Consider the following 18,358-nt stretch of genomic DNA (forward strand, 5'->3'; position numbering starts at 1 on the left):
ATTTTAGAAAACTTTAATTTATTATATTATTTATAATAAACTTGTGATGCTTACAGTTTCGGTCCTCATATTGTATACCATTTTTAATTTTGGCCGTTAACTTGAAATGCCCCCAAGTGGGGGTTAATTTGTAATTTCTGGAAATCCGATTTTGAAAATTGCAGAATCACCCCAATACTTACTCCATCTTCGTAGCCACTCCACCTAAATTGCAAATTTGAGCCCAAAGTGGATTTCTCTTGCAAATCCGAATCACACCAACATGCTTCGACTCCTCCTCAGTTGTAATCGCGTGTGACTCTTTTTTCGCAAATTCGCAATACCGAGCTTAAAATCTAACGATTTACGATTCAAATCTTACGATTGAATTCATTTATACCTAAGTCGATTCAAATGTTAATATAAATCTTAAATATCAACGAATCAATTAAATTTTATAATTTACGATGTAAGAAAATATTAATTTATTATAGCTAACGAAAGGAATTCAGTAAGTAATTAATTTTATGTTTTACAATTTTCATACTACAACTTTTACTAAATGAATAGTTGTTAAACAGTAATAAATTATCTAAAAGAAAGTGTCTGAATTCATGCTTAAAAGAAAACGGTGGCATATGAAATTAAGGAACTTCTATATATATTATTAACTGTACACGAAAAAAAAAAAAAAAAAAAAAAAATGGGGGGCAAAGTTCTCCTATCTTAGTAATTGACAGTAGATCAGCATTCTTCAAAACTTAAATATCAGGTTGGAATGGGCAAAAAACGTAAATAAGAAATATATATCAAAAACAATATTAGGCAGAATGGAAAAGGACTTATAAAGAACCTGCCCCTTTCCCCATCTTTGTAGTAACCCAAACAAAACAGTTCGTAATCAATAATAGTCACTTTCATAAGCCTAGGAATGTGGAAGGCAAAATATTTACAACTGCAACAGAGAAAAAATTGCATGTTACTTCAGTTAGAAAAAAAATATTACAAAATAATGAGACAAATTGTTGCATACAAGAAAATTTGTATACATACAGCGGTACATTATAGAGTAGAAAAATATTACACGAGCAATGCACTTCTGTGGAAGGGCACGCCTATTCAAGGCATCCCGTAGAGCGTCATCATTTTTTCAAAAGCAAAAAGTGTGGTGGCAGAACATGTGGTGAACTGACAACAGGCAGCTGCACTATATCGAAATTTTTCGTAAAGAAGACATAATGAAATAATTTATGGCGGCCGTCATGTGAGAGGGCACAGAGCAGATGAAAAGATATGGAAAATGCAAAAAAGCTTTGTGAATTAAAAGGCAAATTGAAGTTCTGAATATGGAAGCATATACCTGTAAGGAAATTGTTATTAAAGACATGGCCTTTGGTATCATTTCCGCAAAAAAAGAACATATATATGGTAGAGGAAACACACATCAGACCATGGACTGAATGGCAAGGGAGGTTGTCTGTAGCGCCGACAAAATATATATATTACCTGTAAATTAAAAAAAATTAAAATAAAAACAAGCAGGGGCTTTATTGAACAGTATTCAGTAAGAAAAGTAAACCATAAAGTTTGTGCCGTTTATCATATAGAAGAAAACGGAGTAGTGAAAAAGTTTGTCTTTCGCACCATATTTTATGTCCCCAATGCACAGACAAAGATATTCTTAGCAGCTGCAAACTCCCAAAAAACAAAACCAAGCAACAAGCGCCAAAAATAGGCTGAAGGCATGTCAGAAAGGTCAGAGGGTCGGTCCTCGGAAATTTGTACACGAACAGTTTCTTTGTTGTTATTGTTCTAAACTTGATGCCTAGAAACGAGATTCAAACACCAAATTGCCTATTTAGACTGATATATATAGCCCATCAGAAAAATTGGAATGCCCAAAAAAAGTTAAGACGTGTTGTCAACACCATTAAGTAATCTAAAAATCTCATGGAAAACAATATTTCTTGTATAATCGACTACACGCTTGCATCTTGAACCTGGATGGATAAGAACCCTAACAGCAGCAGCAGACTTTGCCCTTGACAACGCGACATACAACTGCCCATGAGAGAATACAGGTTCCTTAAGGTAAATTCCCACAAAATCTAAAGTTTGTCCCTGAGATTTGTTTATTGTCATTGCAAAACAGAGACGGACTGGTATCTGCATTCTCTTGAATGAAATTGGACATTTTAGCTGACTTGGTGTTTCTAAAGGTATACGAGGAATGAAAACAGTAACACCTTTAAAATCACCAACTGCAATTTCAGCACGAATAAAGTTTTCCCCTAACTCTCGACAAATCAAACGTGTACCATTGCAAAGGCCCTGTACTGGATTTAAGTTTCTTAACAGCATAATCGGACAATTCTCCTTTAGCCGCAACATGTTTGGAGGAAGCCCACTTGGTGAAACAGTACTGAGGAAGTCTTCATATTCTCCTTGCTGCAGTGGATCGGTCGTTCTGTTAAAGCTCACATATTCCTTCATCTGACCAGGGAATCGTTCTATTAATAGATCATTAAGTTCGTCAACACAATCATTTTTTGTAGTAAGGAGACCTCTATTTATAAAGGAAAGAGGATTTTGAACAAACGTATCGAGATTAGGATAAACATCATTAATAAGACAGTCCAAAGAGGTAGCCTCATCAACGAACGGGACTAACATATTGGACGGAAGTTTGATATTGTCGTCGAACAAAAAAGGCTCAACTCCATTACCAATTCGAAGCAAAAATTCTGAGAAAATAGGATCCTCTTTAGCACGCATATTCTCAGATAGTCGTAGACGAATTATATCCTGCCACAATGTAGAACTCACCATACTTGCAGCAATCATCGAATCTCTTGAACCACCTACAACTATTGGAAGTGTTTGCCTAAAATCGCCACCGAATAAAACTATCTTCCCACCAAAAGGCAAAGAACTATCGCACAAATCAGACAGCAATAACTCAAATGCCTCAACAGAATGACGGTTGGCCATTGGCGCCTCATCCCATATAATAAGTTTAGCCTCCCGTATCATTCTGGCTAGGCTGCTTTGCTTGCTAACCTTTCCAATATCAACATCATCAACATCAAACGGCAATTTGAATCTTGAGTGAGCTGTTCGCCCACCAGGCAACAATGCTGCAGCTACACCTGAACTTGCGACGGCGAGAGCAATACCGCCTTTCGAGCGAACATATGCAAGTAATGAACGGTACAAAAATGTCTTGCCAGTACCACCGGGACCATCGATAAAGAATACACCATGCCCTCCAATATCAAGCTGGGCGATGATCTGGGAAAATGCGCTTTGCTGATCGGTATTCAGACATCCAATAGAGATCATATCCTCTGCGGAAACACCTATGGAGCATTCGTATTTATAGTCCATACTTAATCGATCGTCAGCAAGTGGACATTCACAAGAAAAACGGATTGGAAAATCAGTAATAGATCTATTCATAGAGTTCAACACGAAATCAATATCAGAGACAGTCTTCCTAATAACCTGAGCAGTTGTCAGTAGTCCACTATGAGCAAAATCTCCAGACAACGAAGAGAAATATTTATCCCATAAAATTTGAACATCACCGGTGACGCCATAAACAAGAAGTAACGCAAACAGTAAACGCAAAGAGGAAGAAGTCTGGAACAAACAGGCCTCGGCCAAGCAGGTATCTATATATTCATCGGATTGTAGAAGACCTCTTGCAGTAGCAGCCTCACGAAACGTAAAATATGTATGACCATTGAAAGTTAATAGGTCTTCAAAAGAAGTAGGGCATCGCACATTAAGCAGGAGCAAACGCTCAAAATATCGCTCACCTTCCAACGGGTTAACCGTACAAAGGCGACCAACCACATGTTGTTTTTGACGAATCTTCCATTTTCGCTTCCCTGCCTCCCACACAAAATATTCAGGAAACTCTTTGTAGAGAAGCCTGAGACGCATAGCCGATTCGTCACATCTGTTGGCGTTAAAAAATTCAGTAAGCATAGTTTTGCACGAGAAAGGATTACGCAAAACCTGTTGTAATGATTGATGCACGCCAAAACGCAAAGGCTGGTGATTTGGTAAATGCACAGGCATTACTACAACCGGGGGTGACATTTCACCCATCAAGAAACCGTATATCCTCCAATAGGCCTCAGGAGCACATATCCAACGGCCGTTCTGATACGCCTGTATTTCATCTCGAACATCGAACGATGCATCTGGGACAACATTATATGCAATTTTATCATGGCCTTTGTGAATATACTTATACAAGTATTTAACCAATTTGATGTCAGCACATATTTCCACATTAATATGGCAATCGAACTTTGCTAGAAGGTAGGGGCAGTAAGGCACCACATTTCTATTATCAAGAAGCACCTTTCTAACAAGAACTCTTTCGCCGTCATCTCTTCTCCTGTATAGAGCATAACCATTTGGACCGTTTATTGTTTCAGCAGAAAAATCTTTTGGATAATGATTTTTGCATTGACCATCGCGCATGCACACATTTTTAGGATTCGACTGACCACACGGTCCATGCATCATGTGCCTGATTACATACTCTCGCAAGAACGGATTTGAAGCATTCGGAAGTTCTGCGGAGATAATTTGATCATACATCTCTGGAGAAGTAATATGATGCCCGTCTTGTAAAATAATAACCCAATGACAATGTGGAAGACCACGTTTTTGCTGCTCAATAGCATACACATATGCTGCCACTGGACCAAATATTTTTTTTTTAACAATATCGTCCTTCAGCTCTTGTAGCTTTGCGTGAAAAACTCGAGCAACCAAGTCCGGCCGATCATCAGCTTTTTGGCCAGGCAATAATAAATCAGTAATTTCTTTCCACGCAGGATTGCACGTCATGGTTATAAACAAATCAGGTTTTCCGAATTTCTGGACAAGCGCCATAGCATTAACATATCGTTTTCGCATATCTCTTGGACCACCAATAAAAGAAGATGGAAGCACGAGCCTTTGGCCAATATCAGAGGGGCCTATGTCACCATCAATGTGGAGGCTGTCAACAATACCTTGAAATGATTCAGTCCGTAATTCCTTTTGAACTTGCTCCGATCTGTAGTAATCCAACCGTGAAGTTTCCACTTTAATATACATATCAATCACATATTGTTGGCCTAACCTACCAGCATGAAGTAAGCACGAGTAATCACCGTCACGCATTTGGGCTTTATAACAATAGTATTGTCTACACGAAACATTTGAACGGTTTCTTTTATTCTGCTGAAGCACTAGAAAACAGAAAGAAACAGTAAGAATAAGGTAAGTGTAAGACAAGGGCATATAACAATAAACCAACAACATCAGAGTAAAATAAGTAACAACTAACCTTCATCCTCAAGGAGTAGCAAATGGTCAGCAGAATTCACATCAGTCGCAGCAGCAACATTGAGTCCATCACATACAGGCCGACAGGCTCCTGCAGAATATTTGTGGGGCAAATGCAATTTTTCAATCCCTGCATGCCATCCAGGCTCCCCCTTAGTAAACAATAATGGGTATTGCAATGGATCATAGCAACCGTAATAGTAACTGATTTTACGACTCAAACCAGCCTGGGTAAAAACCCGTATATCACGTTCTAATCCACCACAACTCTCATCCCCATCTTTCCAAACAGCTGCGACCTGATCAGTAGTAGGAAGGTTATAATTTCTCTGATCTAGAACCGAGTTAGATCTAAGAACAATATAGGCATCAGAAAGATCTTCCCATGTACGCAAACGCTTGAAGAACGACGCATATGGATTTGTAGCTAAAACATCAATAATAAGTGTCATAATATCCCGGCGGAAATCCTTTTTCTGCAACGATGTCTCAGGCAAATTATCGGCCGTGTCGAGGAAAAAAAGTTGAAGCATTTTCGACAAGTCTGGAAAACCATCGACATGATTCATGGAATGGTGAACCTGCCCCACAACTTTGAGTGCATATATACCATCCCGCGCCCACCATGAATTCTCGTCGATCTTCATACCAATAGAAGTAAAAGCAAAGGCTCCATTGTATGATCTAACTCTGCGTCTAAACTCAATCGCTAGCTCCGATACTGCATCAGTGAACAAGAACCACATAATAGGACAAATCACCGTCTTGGGAAGGAACACCTGACCACTCCCACAACAGAAACCAGCAGACTCTCCGTAAAAACGATATGCACCGCAGTGGTTACAAGGTTCCTGTGCAGGTAAATACCATGGAGCTTGATAAATATGTTTGAGCCGGTCGAATTGGCCCAGGAAAGGAGACACCCCTAAAATGTTAAAAGAATAGAGCGTGAAAACTGCTGCACATAAAGAACGAGCCAATATTGCAAAAAAATAAATATTGTACTATGTAACCTTGTACTGGAAAAATTTTTTTGGCACGCGAGAGAGCGCTACGCTCACGATTTCGAGCTAGAAGCGCGCTCTTTTTTCCAGGATCCATTGAAGCATAGCGTGCACGAGCAGTGGCATTACGCGACGAATGGGCCCCATGGACACCTGGACAGAAAATAATGGAAAGCTTGAAGAATATGAAGGAAGAAAAAAACAAAAAAAAAATTGTCCTATTTGAATTTACCATCTAACTCTTTCTGAATTAGTAAATTTAATAATTTGGAGCACAAACATAGGTATTCCGCCCGACATACATAATAAAGAGGTGCGATGTACAGTGAATAGTGAGTAGCAACAAACCGCGGGAAAATACTGTAGAAGAAGTGTGAGCAATGGTCCGAGCAGTATCACATCGTAACGAAATAGGCAGCAACGACCGTAAACGTACAGCCGCATGCCTCATAATAAGAGCAGATCAAATAACCAGTACAATCCAGCGGCGTACACGAATGAGGCACGGTGTTGTAGAACACGGAAGAGCTAACACGAAGAATCCCCAAAGGAAACACCTAATAATCGTAAAAACAAATGAATAGGAAGAATCGTCTCTCCACAAATAAATTTAAAGAAACTCAAATACACTTTGCTAGGGGTGTAAAGAATTTTTACAGGAAGACGGGATAATGTTTCGTAAGCAAATTGTTGGGGACGTACAAACTGTAAAACCAAAAGAAAATTCATAAAAAAAAATGAAAGACAATTTGTAAAAAATCAGAAACATTATTGGATGAAACACTAAAAAACTTTTGAGGCCAAAACCCACAACACCTCATTTCGCCACCACCAATGTAATAAAAAAAATAAGAAGATGATACTAAAGCAAAAGGAAGCTCATAAGAAAGAGAAGACATACTGTACAAAGTATGAAAAAATATTAGAAAAAACATGAAAAACTCTCAAATATAAACAAAGGACAGTGGTAATGGCGGACGAGTCTGGGAAGAAATTAAATTAATACAAAGAACAGTGTAAGCGTTCCAACCGAGAGTTGTGGTTGGTTGAGCAAGCGTTGCTTGTAAAATAAAATCGATCGAATCAATACCAAAACATAAAAATTGGGAGAACTGGAGAAGAAGAAGATGATGAGAACGAATATATATATACGTAAAAACACGAAATGAATATTAATTTAATAGCACGTAATCATAAAATGCTTACGCTGATTTGTTCGTGGAGAAATTTGATGTATTCGATAGCATCGGAAAGCACAGAAGCCGTATCGGTCTGTGGAAAATAGTCGAAGAATTCAATCTTATAACATATGATATATCATCAAAATAGGTTGCTAATTAATTAATAATTAGCATACATATCGGAAAAATATAATCGTATATCATATATGTATATATAATTCGGCCACTTGTTGAATTGAATAAAATTAGAATTATACCTTTCCAAAAGGTGAGACTAATTGTTGAAGTGCAGTTATTCTGTCTCCCATCTTCTCTTTCCTCACCTAATAATAATCAAGAACAATAAACCCGATCGACATGCTCGTAATTATCGTCGTGTATCACACGAATAAAGTAAATTAAATTAAATAGGCTATTTAGGATAAGTACCATGACTGAGATTGAGTTGGAGGAAAGGGGTGGGCACCGACAATTCCTTAGGATGAGTACCATGAGTGAGATTGGGTTGGAGAAAAGGTGAGATTGGGTTGGGGAAAAGGGGTGGGCACCGACAATACCTGAGTAGGCGGATGTGATCGAGAAGGGGCAGTGGTCTGCAATTGGGCGAAAAACGCGGTGCGAAGTGATATTGACAGCTGGGGCGGCGGCCTCGAAGGAAGCGGCGGCGGCGGCGGCGAAGACCTGTTTGAGGGCGGCAGCGGAGGGCGGCGGCCGGAGTCAACAATTGTAGGCCCGTGCACAATCGTTCAACACCTGGACGCACGGCGTTCAACACCGGCAGAGAAAACTACAGAGAAGAAGTCGTCGATTGCGGCGGCGGCAGATTTTGGGGGAAAAAAAAAGAAAAAAAAAAAAAAAAAAAAAAGGAAAACACGAAGCACAGAGGTCGATCGTGCATCCGCGAGAAAAAAAGGGAAAAGAAAAGAATTGTGCAACGTGATTGGGCAGTAATAATAGAACGACGCCGTTTCAAAGCAGAATTTGGAAAAAAAAAAGTGAAAATAAATAGGGGGGCGAGAAAGGGGGTTATCAACATATATATATACTTAATATATATATATATATATATATATATATATATATATGAGGAAAACAAGAAAGGCTTTTGGTTGCATGAAGGGTTGCAGCTGACCATTACATGAATCTCTCAACTAACCTAGAGTCATTTGTTATTCAACCAAGACATTATTTAATACATACATAATGTGTTTCATTGTGTTCTAACTACTAGAAAATTGTGTACTAATAATATTTACTTGTCAAGAAAATAATTAATTGTTTAGTGTTTTAATAAATAATGAATATTAATAAATGACTTGTTTACGCAGTGCACTTATATGGTGGATGCGGATTTATTTATTAGAAAAACTAATTCATAGGAATATAAATTATATAACACTTTGCATACATAAAACAACAAATCAATATATATATGCATGTCCCAATCATTATAAAGAAATTAAAACACAAAAAAAAAAAAATGTGCAAAAGGGCTTTCCTTTATCAAAACAAGAGGTACTTTCTTCACACTACTACAGACTCCACACAAACTATGCATGATTATATGATTATAAGAATTACAACAAATAATTAATTATCACAGCATATAAACTCAAAAATCAAATCAAGGAAAAAAAAAAATCAAATAAACTCAGCAACTTCAATATGCAAATAAAATAAAAAAATAAAATAAACTATAGAAAAAAAAAAAGACCCGAAAAAAAAAAACGTTATTTATCGACAGTTATTTTATTCATCTTAAGACTGTTCTTGTGGCTTGTCGGAATCTTGATCAGAATCTGCCTTTGCCTCAGCTTCAGCCTCGGCCTCAGCCTTCCCCTCCGAGTGCTCGGATTTGTCGTCTGCAGGTTCACCGGACTCCGGTGCACCCTTCTTGTGATTGGCTGAATCAAGAACATGCTGATAGTTTCCCTTCTCCATGAAAAGCTGCTGAAAATGAACCTTGCAGTATAATATCCCATCAAGAGCAGCATAGGATGAGTGTGTGAGTGGGCAGCCCCCGTGCGCACATTTGAAGCATGATTTGTGGAATGATTCTCCCTCCATCGTCACCTTTTTTATTTCGATTTTCCAAAAAAAAATATTAATATTTTTATAATTAAAAAATATATATATTTATGAATTTGAAAAAATAATTTAATTATTACCTTCTCCAATGGATACACAGTTTTGTTGCAAGCAGGGCATTTGTCTTGAGTTCCACAGAACATGGCAGAGTGTTTGCTTGGTCCTCTTGCTTGCTTTTATATTATATTTTTTTAATTTGCATTAAAATTTAAATCATTTAGGAAAGTATTCAAAATCAAGCACCCCTTCATTGGTGATTTTAAAATAAAAATAAAAAAAAAATTGCAGTACAACAAGGCACATACCAGATTATTATTATGATCCCTCTCTTGCTTTGCTGCATGAAATTTCATCAGAATCAAGAAAAATAATAACCAATGTGGGAAGATGAGAAAAATATATGTAAAAAAAAAAAAAAAAATTAGAAATGTAATATTTTTATTTTTTGTCGGGGAATTCGATGTCTTACAAGCTTGAAAATTCTTGCTAAAATTTCCCGACTCTTTGAAAAGTTGTTCGAAATGCGGCTTGCAGTACAGAACTCCATCCATGGAAGAGTAGCTGCTCATCTGTTAGACAAACAACAACAACAACAACAACAACAACAACAACAACAATAATAATTACTATTAATTAAAAAAAAAATAATAATAATAACAATATAATCAAGAAATTTAAAATTAAAAAAGAAAAAAACCTAACCACAAGGGTTCCTTTGCAGTGGCTACATTTGAAGCATGATTTATGGAAAGTGGAACCATCAGCAGACAACAAATCGACGAAATAAACGGTTTTGTCGCAAGCTTTGCATTTGTCCAATGTTCCTGTGAATGATGCCATCTTCTTTTTCTTTTCTTTGTTTTTTTTTATGAAAAACACTTGTCCAAATTAAATCATACAAGTATAAGTTGAAAGAATCACAAAAAAAAAATCAAAGTTTATGAGGTTGTGTTGTTTTAATTTTATTGATGTCAGCTCAACAATAGGATTAATTTATCTGGGCTGTTGTTTTAATCCTATGGTTGAACCGACACGTGATTGGATATCCCATTGTTCTGAAGCAATGGAGGATTATTAATGCTGCTGAATTTTTTTTATGGAGTCCGTTTAAAATGGAGGGAAAATAGGGTGATGTTTCTTGACTCCTTCCTTTGCTAATTATTTGAGGAGCACAATTATTATTATTATTATTATTATTATTATTATTATTATTATTATTATTATTATAATATTTTATTTTTAACTGATTAATTTTTTCCATGCCTCTTTTTGCTGCATGAGAAATGGTCTTCCTTTGGAAAATTACACAATACAGGAAACTAAAGGGTGGAAAAATAGTCACTTAAACTTATTTATGGGCTTTGGAGTATGCTAATTAACGTCTCGTTTGGTTACTAAGATACTATTAGTTAGTCAAAATAAAATTAAATAATGTAACGAAAACCTAATTATTTTACGACCCGATACATCTAACTAAAAATCTCCCTAAATTTGACAAAATTGAGAAAAGTGCAATTAGTGCATCATTGTAATTTCAATTTGACAACTAATTTGTTTTTTTTTTCTTTTCTAAATGGGCAAATATTTTGGCGCGAGAGTAATTAGCTAGTTAAACTAGGAAGTAACTTCTACAAGTCTCGAGGTTATTGAGATGATATATACGATGAAATACACCGTGATGAGATAACTTCTCACTAAACAAATACACACATGTGTGTGTGTTTGTATGATTATGTACAGATCAAAGGTTAATAATCATCGGTGTGACATCGAATAAACCTAAGTCTCGGTCTTTGCATGATTTGACATATATTTTCCCTCATTTGTATTTTTTTGGTTAATAATAGAGTGTAAGATGAATCAAATAGAATTTTAGTGGTATAAATTAAGTTAAACATGGATGAAATTCAAATAACATACGCTTTTCGTGCAATAAAATTCTTGACGCATGCGGACAAAAAAAGAAAAAAAAAAAAAAAAAAACTCTATACATACACCTATTTAACCTAAAAGCTTACAAAATATATATTCTCTTTTCATAAAGCACAAAACAGTAATTCTTCTGCAACAGTCAAACAACATAAAAGCAATTCAATGATGAAGCCCAATTGCCTCTAATCTCAAGTGATTAACCAAATAATTACTTGCAAAACAGCGTCGTTTTCAACGTGCCTTCCCCTTCTTTACATGGTGACATTGTTATTAGTGCCGTCAATGGCAAACTGTTTTACATTTATTATATATATCTAAATAAATAAATATATATAAACAGTGTGTCCTAATGTAACACCATTTATTTATGGCTGCGGCTATATGCAAGACTAGTTCCACTTGTGCAAGACCAAATTAAAATGTTCAATGTATAAATACTATAATACCCTTATTTATTAAAAAAATAAAAAATTCCAAATATGTAAGACCAAAAATTGAAAAACACAAAAAATTCTATCACAAGACCACAAAACCACAAGACCAACTCTCATCTTCTCCATCTTCCAAAATCTACAAGACCTTTCTCCTTCCTCCTCCATTAACCCACAAAACCTAGAAATTCAAAATCATCAAAACTCAACAAATCTTACAAAAATGGCAAGTATGGAGTCAGAAGACATCACAATAGAAGATTCTACGATGGAAGAACCCAAGAATGTATGCATTTATGGGGTTTTTAGCTGGAATATTGATTTTCCAAAAAAAATCCAGCGCAAACGAATTCGACATGTACAGGTCGAATTTTACAGGTAAAAATCGACATTTAGATGTCGATTTTGAGGTATAAAATTCGACATGTAGATGTCGATTTTGAGGTATAAAATTCGACATTTGAATTTGTGCTATAAATTCGACATGTCAATGTCGATTTTTACCTATGAAATTCGACGCTTAAGTGTCGATTTGTAGCATAGCTTTTCGACACCTTGGTGTCGATTTTTGTTTTTTTCTCATTATTTGTATTTGGTCTTACATGAGAAAAAAAAGGCAATTTAATTTATGGGCATACTTGTCATTCCATCTTAATAAAATAGAATCTTTTGGAATCTTTCTTTAATTTGGTCTTGCATAAGTGTAATGAGTATTACATATAGCTGCAGCCTTTATTTATTTATTTAGGACAAAATGCACTTCATCATTTTGGCACTTTCCCCCTTAAAAATTCAGAAAGGAGATAACTCCCCCTAGAAATATAGATTTAGTTGCATTTTTGCCCCAAAAGCCAATTTTCGGTGGGTGTTGTGCAACAAATATAACATTTTAAAGAAGCAATGTGTAGAAAAATAGTATTTTTAAGAGAAAATGTGCAACAAAAATAGCATTATAAAGGAGCAACGTGCAAAAAAAAAAAAAAAAACACTCAATTCCAATTAAGAATCCATTGGAATTTCGCTATCGGGACAATGTGCAACAAGTATAACATTTTGAAGGGGTACATTCCTTTTTTAAAATTTGAGGGGTAAAGTAAGGATTAAAAATTTATAAGGGGTGACATGCAATTTTCCCATTTATTTATTTAAATTTCTCAATGAAAATATCCAAAAAGAAGACAACAAAATAACATCCTATGATGTTGTAAAAATAAATAAATAAAGGAGAACATTCAATCATGGCTCTGAAAAAAAATTAAAAAAAATTAAAAAAAAAAATTAAAAAGAAAAATACAATACCTAGAAAATGCAGCAGCGTAGAATTCCAGTATTTTTGCCTGTCATGCGCTGCCAAAGAGCAAAAGTATTCATAAATTCTGCTGTAAACTCTAGAAAAAAGACAGCACACGAGACAACAACTACAATAGTTTATACAATTATAGGATCTCAACAGAATATGATCTTTGTCAATAGTCCCTACCCCAAGAAGAAATACAGCACATGCACACATATTCACACACTGCCACAGTACCAAAACACCTATTATTATTATAAGTAGAGCTTTACTCAAACAAGAAGTTCTTAACAACAATGAGTAAAAACGAAAACATGGAGGAAGATGGGATACGAGCAAGAAGTTTCCGCGACGAAGATTACAATACAAGAAGAGTTTTCTTGAGGAGTTATCCACTTCACTGGGGAGCTGAAGCAGAATCTGAAGCCGAAGAAGAAATAACTCGAGTACCTGTTGAAACCACAAAGAGAACAAACGGAAAGAAGCCGATTAAGAAGGTGATTCTTGCGGTTGTCCGATGGGGAGAGGAGAGGGTCTTGGTTTTCAGAAGGTTCAAGCATACGATTACGGTTTTTATCGTTAATTGTGTGCCTGTTAGTTTCAAAGTTTCTACTGCCTTGATTTCAGTTAAGTGATGAATCTTTGTTGTACTCAAACAGCTCCCTGCTTTATATAAGATGATGAACCTCTTGTCTGAATGTGAGAATAGAGAACATGCAAACGACTTTGTGGAAACAAATTATTTACTCGTAAATGAGTGTTTTCCACCAGACTTAAGCCAGAAACACCACTTCCCTATCAGAGAATTTTTTTTTTTTTTTTTTTTTTTGTATATGATATTTATGATCGTTCTCGTCGTAAAAGGGAAACTCTCTTCTAGCAGGAATCCATAAATTTTCTTTTACGTCCAAAACAAATCTCACATGACCTAGGTTCGTATATTCAACTGGAGAACTTTTAGAAAATAAAATAGTACCTGACTGTTGGAAAAATTACGGTTTACAGGAGGCATTAAAAAAAGCTCCGAACAAGTATCAAACAGAAAAGAATTGTGAAGAACTCGTATCAGAAGTACAGAAGCCATCATCAAATGTAGCACGAGTGACTTTCAAATAAATCTTTAACTTTCAACTACATGATAAGAGTTCATGAATTACAAACCTAATATGGTCGTTGGAGCTCAGTTCTCACGTATGTATATTCCTATTCAGAAGAAGATTATTGAGACGCCCATTGCGAAGCACCCCAAAGCCACCCAAGGACTCAGTCTCTCTCCTGTTACAGGGAGCATTCAACGTTGTCATTAGGTCGTAGTTTGAAAGTTTGCAAGAAATTTTGAAAACAAGAAAAATAAAATATGAAGCATCACTAAATGTTCGTTTATAGCAGATAGCAAAATAAACCTAGTCAGAAAATCTTAGTCAGCGGATTAGAAACTTTGAGGAGCAAAGGATCAGAAAATCCTCATTGTTTTGCCACTTCGAACATTATCACATTATCCCCCCCCCCCCCCCCCCCCCCGAAGGAGAGATATTTAAGAGGCTGAGAAACATCAAATCCTGGTAAAGCTGTCGCGTCACTGAAAATTGCTTAACATGCATCAAAACCCAAAACCCAAGGCCCTTTTTACATGATCTCAGGTTCTAAAAAAATGAAGAGGAAGGCTTTTGTAATTAAGAAAGGTCTAGCAATTAACCAGCTCATAAGTCTACAGAACACGATACATTTCTATCTTAAAAAACTTGAGCGGATATATTTGCAAAAGTCATGCGGGATTCTATAAATAATGGATTATGTTGTGAACAACCAGTCCTGCAACTCGTCGTACATGTAAGCAATTTAGTATATTTTACCTATTCTAGCAGCCTTCCAGAAAACACCTCGAAACCTGCAATGACAGTACCATATCAGAATTTTAAAAGCAGGTTTACTGATAAAAAAGTCATAAACAATGACGAAAATAAATATTATAGATGCATATATTGTACATAAGATATCAAGTACACGGGAGCAGATTTAAAAGAGTACAATGGCAATTTTCTCTATCACCATTTGACTACATCAAAATTACAGAATTTTAACTGTAGAAGGTATAGAAAATTACAACCACAACTGATAACAAAAAAAAATATATATTTATACATGGGCCCAAGGAAGAAGGTATACAGAAATAACCAAATCAAGTTTCCATGTATTCAAGTCACTTATCTGCAAACGTTGATGAACCTAAACCAGCCTATTTGTTTGGCATAACTTTATTTAGATATCAGAACCACTAAACCCCTTCCAAAGTTTTATTTAAGAGAGTATCCTTGAAGGTGATATCCACAGTAACCAATATCCTACAAAATATTAAAGTCTAGTTCGAAAAACAGCTGAATTGGAACATTATTTAATGTATTATCAGCTCTTAAAGAATAAGAGAGCATGCTCTCGAGAACCATAAGAACAGGTTGAACAAGAGGCAATACTACTACTTATGTAAGAAAAACATGGTGCCGATGTGAGTCAAGTTTGCCTGATGGAAACTGATTCTTCAAAAAAACAGGACAGCATTTTGAAAAAAAGGTGCTATGTTAATCAGGGGATGACGGGCTGTCTTCACTTCAATTTGATCGAACGAGGAAGTGTAAACATCTCATCTACAAACAAAAGCGAAAAAAGATCTTGGAAGGAGAATTCAACACTCTTTTTTTAAGAAGCTTCTATAGTTTAATCATTCAGGATCAGTGAAGTTATCGTGCAGGCATGCACTAAGGTAAGGGAAGAGTTGATTGAATCTATGTCAGTTATAATAGGTGTAGCAAATTGTAGAAAAACAATTGGAAATTGTTAAGTGAAGTGGTACGATCAGCAATATCTCTGTTTGCAAATTACGCCATAGCCAAATATATTCACTTGGCTCCCCCAATCCTCTAGAGGAATTTTCTATTAAATAATGATATAAGCGATCCTATAGTCCAAGGATATTACAAGTCCGAGAACTAATTCACCGTTTTCTGATGAGATTGACGTTATAAAAATCTAAATAACTAATTAAGAGAAGACAATCATATTCACTGGTCAATACCTCATTCTACGATCAAGTGATCAACAAAACTTTGAATTCGAGAATTACCAATATATCTTACAAAAACACTCACCCAGTTCTTTGTTCGAGAAGTGCTGGAAAATGTATCTTCACATACGTACAAGCACAGATGCCCAACAACACCACTGTCAAGAATGAATGGAAATTGAAGAGTGCGGACTGAAAACCATTCGGAATAATATCAGTACCTACTATCCTTATGCAGCTCAAATAAAAATAATAATAAGTTAAATCATCTTACCATGTTTAAATTATCCTCGTTCAGTTATTTGACCGCCTCCCAGTACGTCTACAAAAGCATACGACACTCTCGTTTACTCATTCGCATCAATAAATAAAAGACGTCGGATCTCGATGCTAAAACACTATAGGTGCTCAAAATAAGTATCAATTTCAGAATTAAAAAATTGATAATCTATGCTAAAGTAACATGTATATAACCTAATTATGCTCGTGAAACCATTCTATTTCTTCCAGATTTTCTACAAAAAACAAACAGTTTTTTTCTTGATTGTTATTCACACACTGGAATTCTGCGTCCAAATTGGCAGTGATATCAATTGAAGGAACCTTCAATGAGTTTTGAATTTTACCAACAGCAAATTTGTAACGAAATTCAAAACAAAATTAATTAATTAAATTCTTCGAATGTAAATGATCGACATAAACCCAAACAAAACAATAATTATCTCAAAAATGCGATATGACACCATAAGAAGAAGAAGGAAAAAAAATTAAATCTAATAATAATAAGAAAAAATTAAGCAGGTTTCTGAAATCGAATCATGAAAAGTATCAGTTGAAATGAAGATCGATTACCTCCGGTGCCGATATTTCCAGTTACGAGTCCACGACGATGGATCGCAGCCCTCTCCAGTTCAGCATGGAAAAGGTTTTTTGTGCGTGTGTGTGTGTGTGTGAGAGAGATGCAACATTAGAGAGAGAAGGAAAGTTTGTCAGTTAGCAAATCATATTTTGCCACGTCATGAATGCATGCATTTCTATGTTATGCGAGAAGCACAGGATTTTTACCTCAACGCAAAATAAAACTTCTTGTTGGGCTTCGTGTATATTAATTTGGATGAATAAATGGGCTTAGACCCAATCTTCAAGCCGAGTTCAAAGATGACTTGCCCCAATTAGCATTTGACTATTTGTTAATTCCAATTTAATTAGGAAAATTACCCAAGAATTGCGGAAGATATAGAAGTTACGTAACATGAAAACTTCAACTTTTTAATGTTTTCATTTTTCATACACATTTTGTTTCCGACATTCGACAATATCTTTCGGACACATTACGGGCTATTTTTTTAATTTTTAAACAGTTAGAAACATGTTTGAATAACAAATTATACAAATGTTATTGTTGCTAACCTGATTATTTACATGATTTAATGATCAATTACAAATCGATAGTTGATAATAATATTTGTATCCAAATATATAAAATGAATTTACATATAAAAAAAACTCATATAACTATATATCATATTTATAAATATAACCATATGCTTTTAATTTTTACACATTTCCCCCAAATTTATGTACCTCATTTTTGGAACACGTCGTTTTCCCATGTCTGTTTCTCTATATTGCCGTTTCCATGGCCGTACTACATGATATAAAAATGTGATGCGTGCAAAATACCATCAAAATTATTTATAGTGTAAAGTGGCAAGATGCTAATTTTGATGGAGCAAGCTGGAATTAAGTGGTAAAAATTAAAATAGTCGAATTTGATCAAAAAAAAAATAGATGGTCGAATTTTATCACTTGAAATATCCAAATATAGTGTACTTTATATGTTCCGTATTATTTATCTTTTGAAGTTTTTGTTTCGAATTATTTCCCACTTTAGAATTTCAAGAAAACATTAATTGCATTTTTTTTTATTTTACCCTTTATTACTCCTAATTAGTTAGTCAAAAAACAACTAATGACAAGGGTTTTATAGTATTGAACATATTGTTTTATTAAAAATCCAGATAGATATGCAAGATCTT

General features: G+C 35.3%; 3 protein-coding genes across 13 annotated transcripts; all 3 read right to left on the reverse strand.

Annotated features, from left to right (window-relative positions):
• Positions 1-873: 873 nt before the first annotated feature.
• Positions 874-8,511, reverse strand: LOC105963513 (uncharacterized). 9 transcript variants are annotated; one of them, XM_088814293.1, is made up of 10 exons: positions 7,946-8,379; positions 7,774-7,839; positions 7,542-7,607; positions 6,684-6,892; positions 6,345-6,488; positions 5,537-6,256; positions 5,333-5,461; positions 1,624-5,234; positions 1,340-1,485; positions 874-1,181 (listed from the first exon to the last, which is right to left on the reverse strand). In XM_088814293.1, the coding sequence occupies exons 4-8, from the start codon at positions 6,784-6,786 to the stop codon at positions 1,888-1,890; spliced, it is 4,443 nt and encodes a 1,480-aa protein (XP_088670419.1). In that variant the 5' UTR covers positions 6,787-6,892; positions 7,542-7,607; positions 7,774-7,839; positions 7,946-8,379; the 3' UTR covers positions 874-1,181; positions 1,340-1,485; positions 1,624-1,887. The 9 variants fall into 9 exon arrangements, with proteins under 9 accessions (XP_088670419.1, XP_088670405.1, XP_088670416.1 ...); XM_088814279.1 differs by having other exon boundaries at positions 5,333-6,256; positions 6,638-6,892; positions 7,946-7,991; positions 8,074-8,190; XM_088814290.1 differs by having other exon boundaries at positions 6,638-6,892; positions 7,946-8,085.
• A 486-nt stretch (positions 8,512-8,997) lies between these two features.
• On the reverse strand, positions 8,998-10,729 carry LOC105964037 (LIM domain-containing protein PLIM2b). The gene is made up of 5 exons (XM_012988535.2): positions 10,307-10,729; positions 10,074-10,173; positions 9,910-9,941; positions 9,685-9,777; positions 8,998-9,589 (listed from the first exon to the last, which is right to left on the reverse strand). Exons 1-5 carry the CDS (start codon positions 10,442-10,444, stop codon positions 9,275-9,277), a joined length of 678 nt encoding a protein of 225 aa, XP_012843989.1. The 5' UTR covers positions 10,445-10,729; the 3' UTR covers positions 8,998-9,274.
• A 2,356-nt stretch (positions 10,730-13,085) lies between these two features.
• LOC105963785 (uncharacterized) lies at positions 13,086-17,327 on the reverse strand. 3 transcript variants are annotated; one of them, XM_012988245.2, is made up of 6 exons: positions 17,172-17,327; positions 16,594-16,641; positions 16,405-16,511; positions 15,115-15,149; positions 14,423-14,536; positions 13,086-13,314 (listed from the first exon to the last, which is right to left on the reverse strand). In XM_012988245.2, the coding sequence occupies exons 2-5, from the start codon at positions 16,594-16,596 to the stop codon at positions 14,469-14,471; spliced, it is 213 nt and encodes a 70-aa protein (XP_012843699.1). In that variant the 5' UTR covers positions 16,597-16,641; positions 17,172-17,327; the 3' UTR covers positions 13,086-13,314; positions 14,423-14,468. The 3 variants fall into 3 exon arrangements, with proteins under 3 accessions (XP_012843699.1, XP_088670428.1, XP_088670431.1); XM_088814302.1 differs by lacking the exon at positions 13,086-13,314 and adding an exon at positions 13,332-13,711; XM_088814305.1 differs by lacking the exons at positions 13,086-13,314; positions 17,172-17,327 and adding exons at positions 13,332-13,711; positions 16,794-16,920.
• Between the last annotated feature and the right edge of the window lie 1,031 nt (positions 17,328-18,358).

The sequence above is a fragment of the Erythranthe guttata genome, chromosome 2 (genome assembly GCF_056151865.1).
Source record: "Erythranthe guttata isolate IM_541 chromosome 2, IM_541, whole genome shotgun sequence".
Lineage (NCBI taxonomy): Eukaryota > Viridiplantae > Streptophyta > Magnoliopsida > Lamiales > Phrymaceae > Erythranthe > Erythranthe guttata.

Bases quoted from the DNA above. Each gene is read 5' to 3' on its own strand.
- LOC105963513 (XM_088814279.1), bottom strand. From the start codon at position 6,779: ATGCGGCTGTACGTTTACGGTCGTTGCTGCCTATTTCGTTACGATGTG. The intron at 6,489-6,637 runs GTATGTCGGGCG...TTTTCTGTCCAG, and splicing joins ACATCGCACCTCTTTATTAT to GTGTCCATGGGGCCCATTCG. The intron at 5,235-5,332 runs GTTAGTTGTTAC...TCTGTTTTCTAG, and splicing joins GCTACTCCTTGAGGATGAAG to TGCTTCAGCAGAATAAAAGA.
- LOC105964037 (XM_012988535.2), bottom strand. From the start codon at position 10,444: ATGGCATCATTCACAGGAACATTGGACAAATGCAAAGCTTGCGACAAA. The intron at 9,942-10,073 runs GTAAGACATCGA...AATTTCATGCAG, and splicing joins TAGCAAGAATTTTCAAGCTT to CAAAGCAAGAGAGGGATCAT. The intron at 9,778-9,909 runs GTATGTGCCTTG...ATAATATAAAAG, and splicing joins GGGATCATAATAATAATCTG to CAAGCAAGAGGACCAAGCAA.
- LOC105963785 (XM_012988245.2), bottom strand. The intron at 15,150-16,404 runs GTGAGTGTTTTT...CTGTCATTGCAG, and splicing joins CTTCTCGAACAAAGAACTGG to GTTTCGAGGTGTTTTCTGGA. The intron at 14,537-15,114 runs GTAAAATATACT...TCCCTGTAACAG, and splicing joins CTGGAAGGCTGCTAGAATAG to GAGAGAGACTGAGTCCTTGG.